Raw genomic sequence first — 18295 nt, 5'->3', positions numbered from 1 at the left:
TGCAGTAATATGCTTGAAAAGGTTTTTAAAGCCCAGGTTATCCATACACACAAGTTTAAGAATTCTCCTAGGGTGCTTCAGTAGCCTGCAGTTGTGATGTTAGCCCCCAGAGAGACAGGAGATAAAAGCAGAGAAAAATTATAGGAAACTTGCATACTTCCAGCTGAAGGAAGAAAAGCAGCAATCATTCTTATTGCTACGGTGCTGTATTTTTAATTCCAAAAGGCTAGTTCACACATAATGCTCAATGTTATGTGCATTATTGTTATAATGCATTAGTGTTATATGTGAAATAAGAATCATGGCTTATGGCAAACAGTTTGTAGCTATGCAAACCAGCTTCATAGCCCATTGTCTGAAGCGAGCTTGCTTGGTAACCACCAATGATTGTTGCAAGCTAGGATTCCTAGATTGCGCGTAGCAAAAAGCAGAGATTCTGTACGTCCAATTAAGGCTCATTCAACTAGTTTACATACAACAAGAAATTCATCTGAGTCTGACAAGTATTTTGTCTCCTTCCTTTAACAAGGATAGCAATCCCAAACATATTCAAGGATTTGTCTTTTATCAACCGCAATGCGCCTGGTATTTTGCTCCCAACTGCCCTACTCTTGGGCACCTCAGACAAACATATTTCCTAGTTGTATGTCAGGGATCAAATCTGGTAATTCTTACATGCCAAAGCAGGCATTCACTGGCCACTTTCCCTCCATTACCTTAAAAGAAAGAGATGATATGGAAAAAAGCTTCAACAATGGCTGGTAGAGATAAGTCTTCATTTCTGAAAGGAAAGGAAAGAAACAAAAAAAAAGGAACAGAGACTTTGAAGCAGGCCTGTCTGGACCACAAAGCAGAGTAAGATTGGTTTGGCTGCATCACATACCTGAGAAGCTGTTGGGAGAGATCCATCTCATCAGCTGCAGGACCTGTGACTGACAGCAGCAGCCATCCCAGAAGCGCAGACTCTTCCACAAGAATTCTTCACAGGCCAAGAAACCCCTCTGAAAGGCACAACTGACACTGCTAAAGATTCTTGAAAGCCAGCCCTTTTCATGCACCCAGCCTGACAGTGCTCTTCCATAGCAGAAAATACATAAGAAGGCCAAGATAGATAACTTCTAAGAATTCAAGGGATAAGCTAGTGAAGCAGATTAGTTGGGCTGCCATCTTAAAAGCACTTTGCTAGGGATAGCAAAAGTTTCTAATAATTCAGGTGATCTTCTTTGGCCCAAGAGCCTCTACCGCTCCTCCTAAAAAGCAGGCCCCAAATTACTTTTGTTCATGCCACTCTTTTCTGCTTCCCAATTTGCCTTCTTCAGGAACCCTATTTCTTGACTGCACAGATTTAGGCTGTGTCACTCACCACCTGCCCCTGGATGCCCTCTCTGTTTCCTTCATCATGCAGCTCTTAGGAAAAAAATACGGAGAGCTGCAATTTGGCCACCACTGTCCTTTGATAAGGAAGCCCACAGCTGTGTAATTGATTTGACTTCATGACTTTCAATAGAATAGTTTTTTACTTATGGCTTATTATTAGGGTTTTCACATTACTACAATAGAACAGTACAGCCCCTTCGTCTCTTCCCACCTCCGCTTCTCTCCCTCCTGTGCTTTTTTTAAAAAAAAGTATTTTCATTTCTAACATACCATTATTTAACATCCTACTAACAGAATATTGATGTTTTAGTCAAGGCATAGAATGGTGGTGGACAAAAGACAATGTCCAAGGAATGATGGGATGAGAATTGCATATGAACTAACCTGCAAGAAACACTCTGCTTTGAAGACTTCCTCTAAGAAGACCTTAAAGTTCAATTCATCTTCCTGGTTCATCATCTTATACCAAGGGCATCCTGAATCATGAGACAAAGGGGTAAAACATTGCTTATCCTCCAAATTCTTATTCTCTGACATCCCCAAGTTTTCACCTTTGTATATAGTCTGCCACCTATTTTGCCTTGGCACAGTTGAGGTACACTGAGATGGTGACCTGTGTCTGTGCAGTACCAAGTCAGATATTTGGAGAGGGGATGGACTCATAAGATGAAATGCTTCTCTGTACAAAAAAAAAAAAATGTTCTGCAGATAGAATATTCGCATATTAGGTTAAAACTCAGCTCTCCAAGATCTATAATGCAGCAGAACAATCAATCATGTGAGCTCTCACATCTCAGACACAAGATTATCTCTGCGAGAACGAGGCTGTAGCCTAGATCTAAGGCATCAGTTTCTCCTATGTGGGAATCCAATTAGTCTCCCTACCTTCTTTTAACGCATGACCCATCCAGTAATGCATCCTCCTAGAGACCGATTTATCTTTGAGGCTGAAGTAGTGGAGCAACAGAGGATTGCCTATCACCGAGCCTATTTGGGCTGGAGGCTGGAAGAGAAGCCAGAAGAAACGGTTCAGAAGGGAACACAAAAACTCAGACTTCCAGTGCTCCGCCACGATGAAAGCAAATCTCATGTTAGCGGAGTCTGTTCACGGAACGTAAACCAGGACTAATTGGAGGGTAATTGTCCTTGCAAGCCACCCCCAGGGTTGGAAACAGTCAAAGATTTTGATTTTAACAGACTGCCTCATTTAATTAGCAGTATTTTTTAAAAAAATATTCAGTTTATAGAAAAGCCATTGCTTCTAAGAACGCATATACTAGAGATCTCACATAACCAGAATTGAACAGGTTGGTTCAAGTCAATGGAAAATTTAGAGCCCTCCCACCACACCCCAACCCATGGTTCTTCAAACCACTTGCTCTTCTTTTCCTGTCCATACCCTTGCTGCCAACAGAATGCAGGTCCTCATGTCCCTAAGCGTTTTGCATAGCCAAAAGGAACCTTGCCTCACAGAAGTGCTTAATCAACATGGCTGCTGCACCCTGAGCAAGCAGAACATATGGCTATTCCTTGGCACTACCCTAGCACAGCTGCTGCCCATCCAACTCCCCTAATAGTAGCCATCCCACATCTGGCTGTAGTGAATAAAGAGATGGATCAGGAAATAGGGCCTTCACCATTGACTTGGCTGATGTACAAGTTCATTTTGCTCCTCCCTGGACTGTTTCCGTTCAAGCTAGTGTTTTCAAAAACTGGCATCAGTTTCCTTGTTTTCTTTTTGAATTACATCTTTTAGATTGCAAGTCTGTGGGCAGGAACTGTCTTGTTCTTAATCTGTGTAAGTGCTTAGTAAATCTTATTATAAATATAGTTCATAATTGCCACCAACACCAAAGGATGAAGTCTAGTCGTGTCTAACTAAAAATCCATCATGTAGCTAGCTATCCTACACTTTTAGTAAATAGCTCCAATGTGGCATTAAATACACATATTTCCCCTCAAATATGTGCAATTTCATATTCTCTAGGCTTTGTTACATTATGCTTTTTGCCATGTTTCAAATCTCTCACCTATTGTGCACACATAGTGCCTCTTTTCCACTCTGAATATTTCGTTCAAAGCAGTTTAGTTAAGCCCTCATTTTAAGTGTTTTTTTGGGGGGGCAGATGAATGAATTGTTGCACATCTACAGTAGCAGTGGTTCAAGAAAAATATTATGACTACCACAGTATCTCACTTAACTGTTGCACTGGTGTTAACATTCACCTTTAACCATTCCTTTTTGTTTAGAATCCATGCTTCCAGGTTAAGTTACAGAAAAAATTGCATGAGTAAGCAAAAACCCTATGGCTAGAAATTAGGAGAAAGGCCATGATGGTTGTTTAACAGAAGGCTACAATAAATCTTTACATTCATATTTTTACATTAAATTGGAATCATTGTCATACATTCTTAATTGTTCTAAAGCTGTGTTTCATTTGGGGTCTATTTGACCCCTGCATTATATTAGTAAAGTGCTATTCACAAACCTACCTCTAAATATTGAATGTTCTGCAGAAGCTGGGGGAAGGTCTGCAGCTGTTCCAACGAAATGAATTTATGCTTTTCACTCTCAGCTAAGCTTTCTGCATTGGAGCTGCATACAGGCGGAATCAACTTAGTATTCCTTTCCTATGGAGAAAACAAAATGCCAAAATCAAATGGCTCACAGCTACATCTCTAGATTATGCCTCTGTCAACCCTAATCCCAATTTCAGCTATCATACTATCTTCCAAATCTTTTATAAAGTTGTTCCTTCAGTGATTAATTTTCTTTACAATTCTGTGTAATTGTAATGTTCAGGTGGAAGAAGAAAACCAAACAGTATTTCAAGCTTTGTGTGCTTTAAATATTCAATAAAAGGTTTACACTCCTTAAAGTCTGCCTCTTCCTGATCAGAATTATAATAATAAAAAATGTGTGAGCTTTACATATTGCATTCCATTTATAATGTAATTGAAAAAATAAATGACCACAGAGCATCTGTTGCTATAGCAAGTGTGAATCCAATAATAATCAGAACAGGAGTCTACTAAAAGCGTCATGTAAGCTACTCTAAACTTTTTCAAATATGAAAATATAATAAAGTTATTCAACACTTGCTACCATCAAGAAACCCTTTCCATATCTGAGTGGACAGAGATTCTCATGCCATCACTGACACTAACCACTTGTCAATAAAGTAAATAAAATTAGCATGCACAGTTGTAGCCCAATAACTGCATTCAAACTATCCCCAGCAACAAACCTTCTTCTGAGATTGGGGATACTCCATGCATTTTAAAGTTAGCTTGGATGCAGATGGTGTTCCGTGAATTCGCAGTTTTACGTTGTCAATTGCTGTTTTCCACGGATGTGAAAAAGTCCTAAATGACATCTGGCGGGGGAAGAAGATTGGTTTTGTTGAGATGAAGTTCCTTTTCTGTAGCAAATGGAGGGTATCCTCAAATGCGTTGACTCTGCACTTGCTCCAACAGGCTACGCAAATCAAACTTTTTACTGCCAACATGTGTGGAAGAGAACCTCTCCACTTTTGGGACATAACATAACAAATTGAACCATGAATGCTCAAACTGTCCTTGATAGAAGAGGGACTGCAACCCTTAATAGCAAAAACAGCAGGCATTGGGGGAAAATTGATATGGGTGATATCAAAACCCAAATAGAACTGAGAGCATACAACCACCCCCAACTTTTCCCAGCAATGGGAATCACCCCTCCAGGGCAGGTAAGCTATCCTCCATCCAGCGTGGAAGAGGAACTTTGCATACTAAGTGCAATGTTCTGTTTACCTACAGTGGAGGAGGGTACCATTGAATAGGATGCTCTATACCAGCCTTGTACTCAACAATTAGCCTGGTACCATAAACAACTAGGAATTCCATGCAGATGAGTGAGCTGGTTGGTGGTGAAAGGACATGTAGCTCACTCCTTACCCAGCAACTTTGTTTTTATGTTTGCTGTGGAGGAAAGCAAATTTCTTCTTTCATTATAGAGCAGGCTGACAAATCTGCCAGTCTGCTTTAAAAAACCACAGCAGAACGAAAAAGGTAGCTCAGCTGATCCATTGGCTTCAGGCCTAGTAGGAGCAGCCCAGCAAACCTCAACAAAGTTTATTGGCAGAGGAGAACTCAGCACAAGAGTAATAAATGTCAGTTAAGATGACAGCTGGCTGCTCAATTTAATTTCTGCTTTGATTTGGCTAAGCTATATGGGTACATCCTTACCATATTTGGAGCTGGCATTATTTCGTCATGGATCTTACAACAGGAGTACAGAATCTCCAGTCTGTGGGTCCATTTTGGTTTGACAGGTAATTTCCCCCAAACCATGCCCACCTATCCATCAGCTGGTGTTGCAAAGCAATAGCATTAAATTTGGGCTCAATTAGCTGATGACTGGGTGCTAATCCTGCTCAGTTCAGCCACGCTCTCTGGTTCCTGCTAGGAACAGGCACAGGCAGCCAAAGACAAGCATTGAGAAAGGTAGCTGTCCCTCTTACGGCCATCTACAAAAAGCAGCTTTCTTAAGTGTTTTTTTGCAGATCAGATGCAAGAAGGCTTTTTCACGTGTGCAGCGATGGCTGTAAAATACTGTCAGATGGCTATTAATTTGTTTTTGCGAGGAACCCAGTTCAGTTGATTGATTTTGTGACTGCGGAAATGGATAAATGCCCCCCATCCAAACAATGACTATCATCACTGCAGGTAAGAAAATAATAATAATTTTAATTGTTATCATCTACAATACTGTCTAGGGATGCGGGTGGCGCTGTGGGTTAAACCACAGAGCCTAGGACTTGCTAATCGGAAGGTTAGCGGTTTGAATCCCCATGACGGGGTGAGCTCCCGTTGCTCGGTCCCTGCTCCTGCCAACCTAGAAGTTCAAAAGCACATCAAAGTGCAAGTAGATAAATAGGTACCGCTCTGGCGGGAAGGTAAACGGCATTTCCGTGCGCTGCTCTGGTTCACCAGAAGCAGCTTAGTCATGCTGGCCACATGACCTGGAAGCTGTATGCTGGCTCCCTCGGCCAATAAAGCGAGATGAGCGCCGCAACCCCAGAGTCGTTCACAACTGGACCTAATGGTCAGGGGTCCCTTTACAATACTGTCTTATTTATTTCATAGTACAGTACATTGATTATTGCTTTCATTTTATGGATCAATGGTCATAGATAGTAAAATTCATGTTAAATTGCTGTTTTAGGTTTTTTTTTTAAAGTCTGGAATGGATTAATTCGTTTTGCATTACTTTCTATGGGAAAGCGTGCCTTGGTTTTGGAACGGACTTCCGGAACAGATTAAGTTTGAGAACCAAGGTACCACTGCACTTCAAAAGTAACTCATGAAGGATTTTTTATAACTATTATTGTCTGGTAGAAATTACAACAATCACATGACACCCTTTGCTTCACCTTCATTATTAATTTAATATTAAGCAACGTGATATGCAAAGTTTAAGAATTCAGTTATGTGTACACCAGTTCCAATCTAACTGTTTCTTCCTCATCAATGAGTAGTTTAATAATTTGGCAACACTGAATTCAGATGCCTAGTCTCCCAGCGCAGATCTCACAGCACAGCACAGCACAGCACAGCACAGCACAGCACAGCACAGATCTCATTTGAAAGCATCCTCACCTTTGTTTTTGTAGGCAAAGCTATTGTAACCATTTCAGGAGCAAAGATCTTGTACTTCCATAGCAGAGTCTGCAGAGAAGCTGATGTCTGAAAAGAAATGAGTTCGATGTTGTTGCACTCGATAATGTTCAAACATAGTAGCTGGGAAACTATGAAACCCACTGCATCAGTGCTTTTTTTCTGGCGGCGGCGGGGACAGACGGACGGGGGACGGCGACGCATACCCCTAAACATTTTGTGAAGCTAAGTTTGGCCTCATTGAGGGGCAGTATTTCAATGTGAGAAGGGTAATGAAAATGCCCCTAAACGAATTCCTTTTTAGAAAAAAAGCACTGCACTGCATTAGACATAGCAAATCTCTAGCCATGACCCTACAAATAGGAGATGGAGGGCTATACCAATGCCAAACAAATGCTGTTGTGACAGACAGCAAGCCAGACCAGAATATGGTGATGCAGTCCCTCAGAATTCCACCAGAATTCTCTCTGATTAGCTACCACCACAACAGCCAGCCAGAGGGGCGAGTGTGGAGCAGCACTTTGGGAGGGAGACTAAAAGGAGGGGTTTCTGAATGAGTTCTTAGATAGGGATAGCGAAGGGAAAGAGCAGGAGGATAGGGTTTAGTTTGAGAGATAGGAGTTGATTTGAGATGAGAGAGAGGGATTAGGATAGGGTTTGTCTGAGAGAATTGGTTCTGATTTGAGTTGAACATCCTCTCTGAGGGGACTATCTATAGCAAGAGGAAGGAGCCTCAGTTTAGATAGGAAGACTGGGTTGGGTGTCTGGTGAAGGTATACAGACATGATTTAACTGGAGGGCTGACGAAAGACGAAATTAATTCGTTCCGCAAGTCTCTTCGTCTTGCGAGTTTTTCGTCTTGCGATGCATGGTTTCCCATAGGAATGCATTGAAAATCAATTAATGCGTTCCTAGGGAAACCGCCTTCAGACCAGGTCCGGGGACAGTCTGTCCCTGGACCTCTTCTGAAGGCTGGGGGGGGGGGGGACAAGGGCTTTTCTTCCCACCCCCAGCATTTTAAAAAACCCCGGGACAGCGGAGGACTTCTCCGCTGTCCGGGCGATCTTAAAATGCTGGCAGGCGGCATTTTAAAATCGCCCCGGGACAGCGGAGGACTTCTCCGCTGTCCGGGGCAATTTAAAAGCCCCTGGGAAGGCAGGCAAGGGGGACAAAGACTTTCGCCCCCCGCCCACCTTCAGAAGGTGTTCCCTGCCTGCCGCCGGGCTTCGGAGCACCGTTCCGAAGCCGGACGGCGGGGGGAGGTGTTCCCTGCCCGTCGCTGGGCTTCGGAGCACCGTTCCGAAGCCGGGCGGCGGGGGGAGGTGTTCCCTGCCTGCCGCCGGGCTTCGGAGCACCGTTCCGAAGCCTGGCTGCGGCGGGAGGTGTTCCCTGCCCGCCGCACGGCTTCAGAGCACCGTTCCGAAGCCTGGCGGCGGCGGGAGGTGTTCCCGTCCCGCCACCCGGCTTCGGAGGAGCCTTCCGAAGCCCGGCTGCGGCGGCGGGAGGAGGTGTCCCCACCCCGCCGCCAGGCTTCGGAGGAGGTCCGAGGACAGTGGGGAAGACGCGCTGCGCTTCCCCGCTGTGCCGGAGATTTCCCTATGGGCTGTCGTCTTGCGAAGCAAGCCCATAGGGAAATTCGTTTTGCGAAGCGCCTCCAAAACGGAAAACCCTTTCGTCTAGCGGGTTTTCCGTCTTGCGAGGTGTTCGTCTTGCGGGGTACCACTGTAGACTTATACCTGAAGATGGGCCATCTCCTGTCTCAACTTTCTTTCACCAAACTCTTTTTCTGGAAATAAAACTTTTTTTGTTTGATCAACTCCTGCCTGAGACTCCCTGAGCTTTTCCTTTACACAGTTCTGGTGAGAAATATAAGCACAGAAGAAACCTTCAGAGGAACAAAAGTAGGAAATAAAGAATATACTGTGTTGGGTTGGCCTGAATATAAGCCTCACTTTTTCCCCAAATTCCGACCGTGAAGTTAAAGTGCAGCTTAAATTTGCGACCTTTCAAAAATAGGCTTTTACAATATTGCTGCTGAAACAGACATATGGTAAAACGGAACAAAAAAAATGTTTTATTGCCGATTTGCGAGCTTGAGATGGTTCATTTGCCATTTATGGGAATGAGTGCCTCCGGAATTGTAGCAATTGAATAGGGATTTGCGATTTTAGTGATTGTACGGTAACTTTTGCAGGCTTGCAAGATCAAAGGCTTAAATTGGCTCGGAGTTACAATTCTACCAACCGCAGCAATTTTCAGCCTGTAACCCAATTTTAAGGGAGTGGTTTATATATGGGTATTGTCTCCCCTCCCACCAATTTTAAAGGTGTGGCTTATTTGCGGGTGCAGCTTATATTTGGACCAATATGGTAAATTGAAAACATTTGCGGATGACCTTGTGATAACGGTTGAAGATCCTATAAACTTATTACCAAAAGTATTAGAAAAAATACTGGAATGTGGAGAAGTATCAGGTTTTTAACTGAATAAAAATAAGACTAAGCTTTTAGTGAAGAACATTTCAGAGCAAGATAAAAAGGAGATACAGCAGAAGACAGAGATGAGTATATAAAAGAAAGTTAAATATTTGGGAATATGATTGCCAGCCAAGAATATTAGTATATTTAAAGACAACTATGAAAAACCATGGAAAGAAATAAAAAGGAACAGTAATTTGGGGAAGGATGAGTTTGTCATTATTAGGTGGAATTTCAGTGATCAAAATGAACGCATTGCCAAAAATGTTGTTTTTATTTCAGTCAATCCTGGTGGTAAGCAATGTGAGCTGCTTCAAAGAATGGCAAAAATACATTTCAAGATTTATCTGGATAGGGGGAAAACCAAGAATTAAACATAAATTATTAATAGATGTTAGAGGAGATTTCTCTCTACTGGATTTAAGATTATATTATGAAGCATCTTGCATCTGCTCGATCCGGGATTGGATAAATTTAACAAATGCTGATGTATTAGATTTGGCAATAGATTTGGTTGGCATGCATATTTATGGTATGCCTTACCATAAGGCAAAAGTTCATAAAAGTTGTTATACTCACATAATAAGAAACTCAAAGTTTGGGAGAAATACAAAGATTTATTAGAACAGAAAACACCATGCTAGCTTTCCCATTAGAAGTGATAGCTTTGAAAAAAGTGAGTATGAGGATAAATTGACATATAGAGAGCTATTAACAGAAACAGATAACCAACTAAAATTAAAAGGTTTTGAAGGAGTAAGAGGAAAAAGGAGTAGACTGGGTACAATATTTATAATTAAATTAAAAAATTTAAAATGATAAAAAGAAAGCATTTAGTTATGAAGTGTCAAGATTTCCGAGAGAAATAGTAGACGGTAGTACAAAATTGCTGAAAAAAACCACACAATTGGGGATGCTGGGGACAGTGGATTGAGTATATGCTCTCATGTGACCTCAGGCAGGAGCAAAGACTTGTGGGAGGCAGGCTGGCACTTCCTCAGTTTTTCAGATTTACCAAGCAGCAATGTTCGCCAAAGTACCAGAAACAAACAACCTGCCTCCCTTCCTGGCTCATAAATCAATAAAAATAGAAGCAAGTGTCAAAATTGAAAAATTTATCTGAAGAAGCAGGAGAGCCAGGAAAAACATTCTGAGTCAGGCAGGAGAAAAAACTGAGGAAATGCCAGCCTACCTCCCACAAGTCTTTGCTCCTGCCTGAGGTCATGTGAGAGGATATACGCCATGAAATAAATTGTACAATCTGCTCTTGCAGAATTGGTGGGAAACCAAAGAGGAACAGGTCAAATGTGTTACGATAAAATGGGTGAAAGATGTGGGACATAATATTTTAATGATGGATTGGGAAAGGTTTTGGAAGTCATATATGAAATTTACTGCATGTATTTTACTGAAAGAGAACAACATGAAAATGATGTATCGGTGGTATTTAACCCCGGTTAAATTAGCAAAAATGTATGTAGAACAAGTTCTAATAAGTGCTGGAAATCTAAAGAAACAGAGGGTACGTTTTATCATATGATGTGGGAATATAGGAAGGTTGAAAACTTTTGGGAAATGATTTGTAATGAAATGGGGGGGGGGGAATGTTTAGAGTAACCTTTTTTTTAAAACCAGAAGCCTTTTTATTAGGTACTCTAGGAGTGGAGTTTCCAAAAGAACAGAAAAAAATGTTTACATATGCCACAATGGCTGCCCAGATACTGTTAGCCCAAAGATGGAAAGAGGAAGCAGTCCCGACCAAAGAAGATTGGCAAACCAAGTTAATGGACCACGCTTAAATAGCAAAACTAACTGGAAAGCTCAGAAATGAAGATGTCGATAAATGTTAAAAAGAATGGGAAATGTTTATCATATATTTACAAAAGTATTGTAAACAGGTTAATACACTGGCAGGATTTTAAGAACACTTGTAATTATAGAAATAGTATAGGAAATTTGAGGTGGAAAAAATAATTTGGAGTAGAAATGATATGCAGTTGAAAAGGAAATTTAAGGAACCAGGGGAGGGAAGTCATGGGATTCAGAGAATCCCATTTTATGGATTTGATATTGCTTTTATGTATATTTTTCTTTGTTTGTGGTTGTTGTTTGTTTTTTATATTTGTTGAAAATCTAATAAAAATATTATATAAAAAAAGTTTTCCTTCACATAAGACTGTGGTAAATTGTAGAAATTCATTTAATTGGCATACCATGCAGTGGATGCACTATAGTTAATTAGGGGCAGTTAGTGGAGTAAGGCGGCTACAGCTGCTGTAGAAGCAAACAATCCAAAGAGATGAAAAGCTAACAAAAGAATCTCTTCCATCTCTTTTGTTCATTTATGCTGTACAGTAGTACCTCGGGATGCGAACGGGATCCATTCCGGAGCCCCGTTTGCACCCCGAAGCAAACGTAACCCGTGTCCGCACATCTGCGTGGGTCATGTTTTGGCGCTTCTGCACATGATGTCATTTTGACGGTCTGTGCATGCGCGCGGCGAAACCCAAAAATGCCTAACCTGAAGCGTATTCATCCCGAGGTATGACTGTATACCTTTTGCTTAGAGAGCAAAGGACAAAGGTTGCATGCCCTCTCAGATGAGCTCAGCATTAGCCCTACACCACCAGCAGGTTATAAAGAATAGTAGATGCTACTATTTGCAGCTTTGCTTTACGTCTTAGAATGCAAGATAATGCACCATTTAAATTACATCAGATATTTGTCAGCTATCCAAATATTAAGCTTTCATGCCACACTGGAGTTCCTATAAAGATTAGATTCCAAATTTTTAATAAAAAAGTTTTGTCTTGCTTCAACTTTCATATCTCAAGTGCTTACCATGCTGCCGTGTAAATTTAGAAGTTTCCTCACATGGAAAGGTTTCACTAGGGAGAAGAAAACAAAACTCAATACTTATTCGAAAAAGTTATGTTCTGCCTTTCACATATTCTTCTTCTTCTTTGACGATCACTCGTAGCTGAGTAACATTGTCTTCCATAAACATGGTTTTAACAATGAGTCCGTACTCAAGGCAGCTGTAGGTGAAACAGCAAGGGGATCTTTATTCCAAGTAAAGCAGCATATCAGATCTAGAAACAAGATAGGTCATACTCTCTTGCACAAAATCAGCCAGTTTGAATAAAAGGGCTGAGCACACTTTTGGAGGGTGGTAAACCCATAAAGTGGGTCCCCAAGACTGGGTGGTGGGAATGACCTGCCTCCTGTGACAAATGACAAAAAGCTTACCATGCAATCACATAACATGTACCACGAATCTAATTAAGATCTCACCATTCTCCATTCTGGTCAGCAAACACAGCACATGACAGGCAAAGGGGAGCTACGGGGAAAGGGGAGTAAGAAAGAAAATATATTACACAAAAGCAGTTAACAGGTAAATTCAGTTCTTTCCATCTCAACACAATCCTGAAAAGCAGATGGCATTTAATTCAGCAAGTATTTTAGTGTCCAAGTGACAATGAGTTCTAAATTACTAGCCTGCTTATAGACAGTATTTAACTGCCAAATGTTTACTTAGAAGTCCCACTTTATTCATTGGAACCATTCTGTGCACAGCAGGGGAGGGGGAGGGGGGTTTACCACGAGCAGTCTCACTATTGCAGCTGGATGCTAGAATGCAGTGGGGAGGGCCTGGCATGAAATTCCTTGTTGCCTATGGATACCAGGCAAGTGCTTAAATAGAATACAGATTTAACTATTTGGCCTCTGCATCAGGCTTTTTGTGAAAATGAAATGTTTTTAGAAAAACCATCACTCAAGTTGGTATCACTGAAGCAAGATGGCATTTCGATCTGCTGCTCCTTCCTTCCCTGGAAGCAAAAATAGCCTAGCTTGGAATCAGTCACATCCAGAACCTACTATTCTCCTGATGCTGGACACAGTCAGGGCATCTGATTGTTTAAACTTGCAAGATCGCTTTACAATTCTATGTTCCTTTGGCATTAGTACATCCTGGGCTGATCCACTTTTTAATTTATACTATGGGTCAGTGAACTAATTTTTGCTGAATGGGGAACACTCTGATATTTCTCATTGGCTGGGGCACAAAGCAGAGTGTCAGGGAACTGCCACCCCTGCTTTTTTGCCATGGCTATGGAACCCCTAACTAGAATTGTCTTTGTCATCTCAGACCATACAGTTAAATATACTACAAGCTATGTAATGTCTCTGACTGTTTAGTATTTATGTAACATTCTGTCTTCCCTTAAATGTAGGCGCAATTATCTAAACTTTAAATGATTTAGGTGCTGGTATTGTTATTTACATTTGGTGGGAGGGTGGGTATATTCGTATCCAATTAGTTCTAAAGTCGGATAAAGTCAAATAGTGCATTGTTATCATTGTATCAGAGATGATAAATATGTCTAATGCATGACTTTATATGTATGTTTGTTTTCATATGTGAAATGAATCACAATTAAATACAGGCAAGCCCCTTTTTGTGTACGTTCAAAGAATTTGCAATCCATTTTTTGGACCTGGAAGAGGGAGAAGCGGGGCCAGGACATAATGGATTTATGCATGCTCCGCCAACATGCACGAAAACCCGGAACGCAATCCAGGGTTGCCTGTACAAAAAAAAAGATTGGTGCAATGAATTTAGTGGATCTATGTTAGTCATGCCAATTTCAATGGGTCTGAGTATGACTAACATTGGATTTAGCCTATTACAGTCATACCTTGGAAGCAGAATAGGCTAAATCCCAAACGCCGCAAATATGGTAGTGAGTGTTCTGGTTTTCAAATGTTCTTTGGAAGCCAAACGTCCAACGCAGCTTCCAATTGTGTGCAGGAAGCTCATGTAGCTAATCGGAAGCTGTGCCTTGGCTGTCAAACATTTTCAGAAGTCGAATGGGCTTCCAGAACGGATTCTATTCAATAACCAAGGTATGACTGTCTATTTTATTGTTGTGTTCAGAATTCAGTATTTAGTAGTGTTCAGGTTTTTTTAAAAGCGCCACTTTTTACATTGTGTCCTATTGTGTGGTCAGAAAGTATTCTTTATTGTTTGATTTTGGTTACTGTCAGAGAACAAAAGCTAGTTCCTTCAAAATAACACATTCATTTTTATCTTACCAATTTGTCATATCGTAAGAAGCTGAAGAAGAAACCATAGAGAGCATTAATATTTTCCTTCTGGTCAATGAAGTCAAACATTACAATTAGCCATTTTAGAACGAGCACCTATAGGGAGAAGGTAGATATCAGTAAGTGAAAGCAAGACCAAGATAACAAACCCCTTCTGGAATATGTTCAGGAATTGTACAACATCTAGTTTAATAATCACCAGGATAAATAAGTCAGACTGGCAAAAATATCATTCTTCAGAACCAAGACATCATTACCATGCTTTCCAAGTTACCTGAATGTCACTAGAACACTTGCGAGCACAGAGCCAAGACACAGCTGAAATAACAGAATCCTCTGTTATTACGGAAATGGGAATCAGATTCTTCAGTAGCCTATTGCTTATCACTGTACCTGCAAGACATTGAAAGACACTGCTTAACATTCTTAACATCTTCACTATTGATAATTTGTCACAAGTTAGAAGCAGCACAGGTTCTTGATAAGGGAGAAGGCATGGCAATGCAGCTGCTTTGACATACTTTACTGCCAAGGGGAAAGAGAGAGAATTTTTTTTTTCTTTACCAAGCTTGCCACTGAGTGCGATGTTCAGCAAGTTATGAATTTCTTCTGGTGCCAAGCCTCTCTCTTGTGCAATCTTTTCCACAGTCTTCAAAGGACCCTGCAAAGCTCTATTCTTTTTTGAGGCACTACCTTTAACTAGAAAAAAGTCAAAGTGTGAGTAAAATACATTCTAAAAACCATCCTCATGCATGATGGCCTTTCAAATGGCTTGCTTTACCATCAATTGGCAAGGTAGCCCCATTGAGATGCCATGGCATTTGGAAAACTATGGAATTCTTGTTTAATTTGCCATCTGCTTTCTTGCTCTTTGGTTCAGTGCGTAGGTGCAGGTAGGGGCAAGTCTAAAGCTTTATTGAAATTCATCAGCCCCAGCCAGCATTGCCAATGGGCAGGATGATGAGAATTGTAGTTAAGCAACGTTTGGAGGGGCAATGTTCCCCTAACCTGTTTTGCTGGTTAGTGTGCTAAGATCTGTGTACAAGCCCAATTCAGCTCATGGTACTTAACAAGGGGTTGCTTTAAACAAAACATTAGACTTCATACACTATTATGCTCCAATATACAAAACAGCCACTTCTCTATAGAAAGCTAAAGAAAATACAAGCTTTGGTGTTTGTAGATGGCTGTAAAGGTTGCTGAAAGTTTTCTATTTCACTAGTTGGAAACAGCTTCTAGGCTATGCAGGGCCAAGGTTGATTTGTAACTGTTACTATCTGCCTGCTTGCCATCATGCGTATTTGTGAACCATTTTTGCCAAAATATATACACCTGCAATAGTTTCTGCTCACAAGGAAGCAGATCCTGCAAGAGCACACACTCCAAGAAGTCCTTATGAATAGAAACTAGACTACCCCGCTTGAGGGAAGAAATGTGGGTTTTGCTCCCACTGAAATGCTGTACTCTAAATAAGCACATCTTCCTACAAGTGAATAGTAGCCACCTATCTGGGGGAAAAATAAAGTGGTATGCTGAGAGAGATTGTCATGGTGGAGATCAAATCTGTTTTCAACAATCCTAACATCCAGAGAGAAACCAGATGGCAACTTTTTTTTTTTACTGTGTCCACAGAACTCAATGAAAGCCAACCCCTATTTGCATAGTCCTGCCCTTTGTTATGATCCCTGTCCCATAAGAGCATGAAGCAACATTACCAATGGTTTGGTCAGGGTATGTAGAAGCATGTTGAAATCTGCAGATGGTACCAAGTTCAGAGGGAGTAAATCAGAAAGAGGGGCAGTCCTTAAACAGCTGAACAGAATGGGATAAACTTCAATTGAGCATCCAAGCATTAAAATCCTTATGGTAAGGACCTTACCCAACCCTAGTTACATGTAAACACAATTTTAAAGTATGGCTTGTTGAGCTAAAATATGAATAGAAATATACATTCAAAAGGACATCCTATTGGAAACAATGCAGTACAGTACTAACACTCATATGTGTACCAGCTTAATTCCCAATTCGTGATCCAGCAAGAAACAAACATACAAGAGCAGATTTACATGTATTTCTCTTTTTTTGCTGGATAAGCATTAAGCCCTATCTTTGTTCTTACTTTTATTCAAACAGTTCAAGGCTTCTTCAATGGAAAGTCGGTCATCTTTTATCTCTTCAGGCTTTGTGACACTTCTGGTTTGTTTACTACCAGTAGCTGGCAAAGTTTGTTCTGAACTCCTGCTTCTCTTCATTTTTTTTCTTATTCCAGGAAAGAAACACAAGACAAGGTCAACTTTTTTTTGGGTTTTCTTTTGTTAGTATTTTCCTGTCCTCCGATAATCAAGTTTGGTGCTGAAAATGAATGGAGAGCTACCTTCTAAAACAAGCAAAGGTGCCTTAGGCCCATCAATGAACCCAATAACAACAACAACAGGGCAATAGCAATATGACGGAACCAGTGTCTCAGCGATGCCCCCCCCCCATGTCTTCTTTGGAAGAGTTCATAAAATATTATACAGATATTTCGGTTTTGTTTTGTTCAAAGTGGGATCAGAGGGGACAGACGTGGAGCCGATGAACAAGAGAAGACCATAAACACCTCCTTTCTTGCCACAGGCAAAGCAACATAGGCGAGGAGGAGGGTGGGGTTTGAAAGTTTGGCTAACTTTAAAGTGAATAGTTAATTTACAGTGTCCGAGTATGGCATGCTCCACAGCCTACCTCTCTTCACCTCAAATAGTCCAGTGGCGTAGCGTGGGTTGTCAGCACCCGGGGCAAGGCAAGTATTTTGCGCCCCCTAACCCGTGGATTTGCGCCCCCTAACCCTAACCCCCAGGTGTTGCGCCCGGCCCCCCCTGCACCCCCACGCTACGCCACTGAAACAGTCCTTTAAAAAATATTTTTAAAATTAAATCCTTCCTTCCCACCAGCACTCCGCTCTCCTCTCGCGCCATTTCCCAGTTTTCGAGGCCCACCTACCTTTTGCTCCTTCCCCAGCTCACACCGTCAAAACCAGCGCCGTCAAAAAACTCCCTCCTCAGAAGCCGCCCTTCAGTTCAAAAAATATTTCCCTGCGCAGGCGCAATTCGCGTTCGGGGGCGGGGCCGTTGGAAGAAGGAAGGAAGCGGGTGCGCTCGGGAGAAAAGGCTCGGGTTTCCCTTTGTCTGCGTCACTTCCCACCGTTGGCACGAGCGGCGCTGGTCTCAGTATGAGCATGCGCGAACTGCTCGCGCCCCCTCCCTTCAGACGAAAAACGTAGAGGGAGCGGGGGGGGGGGATGATATCACCGCAGGCTCCCGAAGAATAAGCGGGGAACGGAACTGGAGAGCTGCGCATGCTCACAAATGAAAGGGAAGGGTGAAAAAAAAAATGGGCGGGCTTTTGGCTCAGAGCGGGAGGGGTTCGTTTTACAGTCTCTCCGTCAGGCGGGAGGAAACCTTGTTTTTTCTGTCATTGTACTCGCTGTCATTTTTTTCTGTCGTTATTTCACAAATAAATCAAGCAGTTTGCCCCATTATAAAATTGAGAAGAATAATCCCATGTGTAAATAAGGCCCTCGCGTAGTTCCACAGAACACTCGTCAAGGCATATGAAGTGCTTTTGAACATTGAAAATCCCAATAAATGCTTTTAACTACTATCGTTTTAAAAACGAAACTGTGATTAGTAACA

At 41.6% G+C, this 18295-nt stretch overlaps 1 protein-coding gene across 1 annotated transcript in view; it reads right to left on the bottom strand.

The window, feature by feature from the left end:
• Positions 1-17509, bottom strand: part of CENPI (centromere protein I) — a 28925-nt gene extending 11416 nt beyond the window's left edge. Inside the window, exons 1-15 of the mRNA XM_083486130.1 lie at positions 17492-17509; positions 16744-16883; positions 15189-15323; positions 14899-15017; positions 14613-14720; positions 12807-12855; positions 12354-12400; positions 8772-8891; positions 7018-7104; positions 4626-4754; positions 3871-4008; positions 2263-2380; positions 1762-1853; positions 884-1001; positions 717-781 (exon numbers count right to left, since the gene is read on the bottom strand). Coding sequence (XP_083342256.1) covers positions 717-781; positions 884-1001; positions 1762-1853; positions 2263-2380; positions 3871-4008; positions 4626-4754; positions 7018-7104; positions 8772-8891; positions 12354-12400; positions 12807-12855; positions 14613-14720; positions 14899-15017; positions 15189-15323; positions 16744-16876 — 1458 coding nt within the window. The 5' untranslated portion in view covers positions 16877-16883; positions 17492-17509. The remainder of the gene's footprint in view (positions 1-716; positions 782-883; positions 1002-1761; positions 1854-2262; positions 2381-3870; positions 4009-4625; positions 4755-7017; positions 7105-8771; positions 8892-12353; positions 12401-12806; positions 12856-14612; positions 14721-14898; positions 15018-15188; positions 15324-16743; positions 16884-17491) is intronic.
• Positions 17510-18295: the final 786 nt, after the last annotated feature.

The sequence above is a fragment of the Podarcis liolepis genome (genome assembly GCF_965112155.1).
Source record: "Podarcis liolepis genome assembly, chromosome: Z".
Lineage (NCBI taxonomy): Eukaryota > Metazoa > Chordata > Lepidosauria > Squamata > Lacertidae > Podarcis > Podarcis liolepis.
The sequence above is the reverse complement of the archived record's forward strand: the minus strand, read 5'-3'. Positions and strand labels throughout refer to the sequence as shown.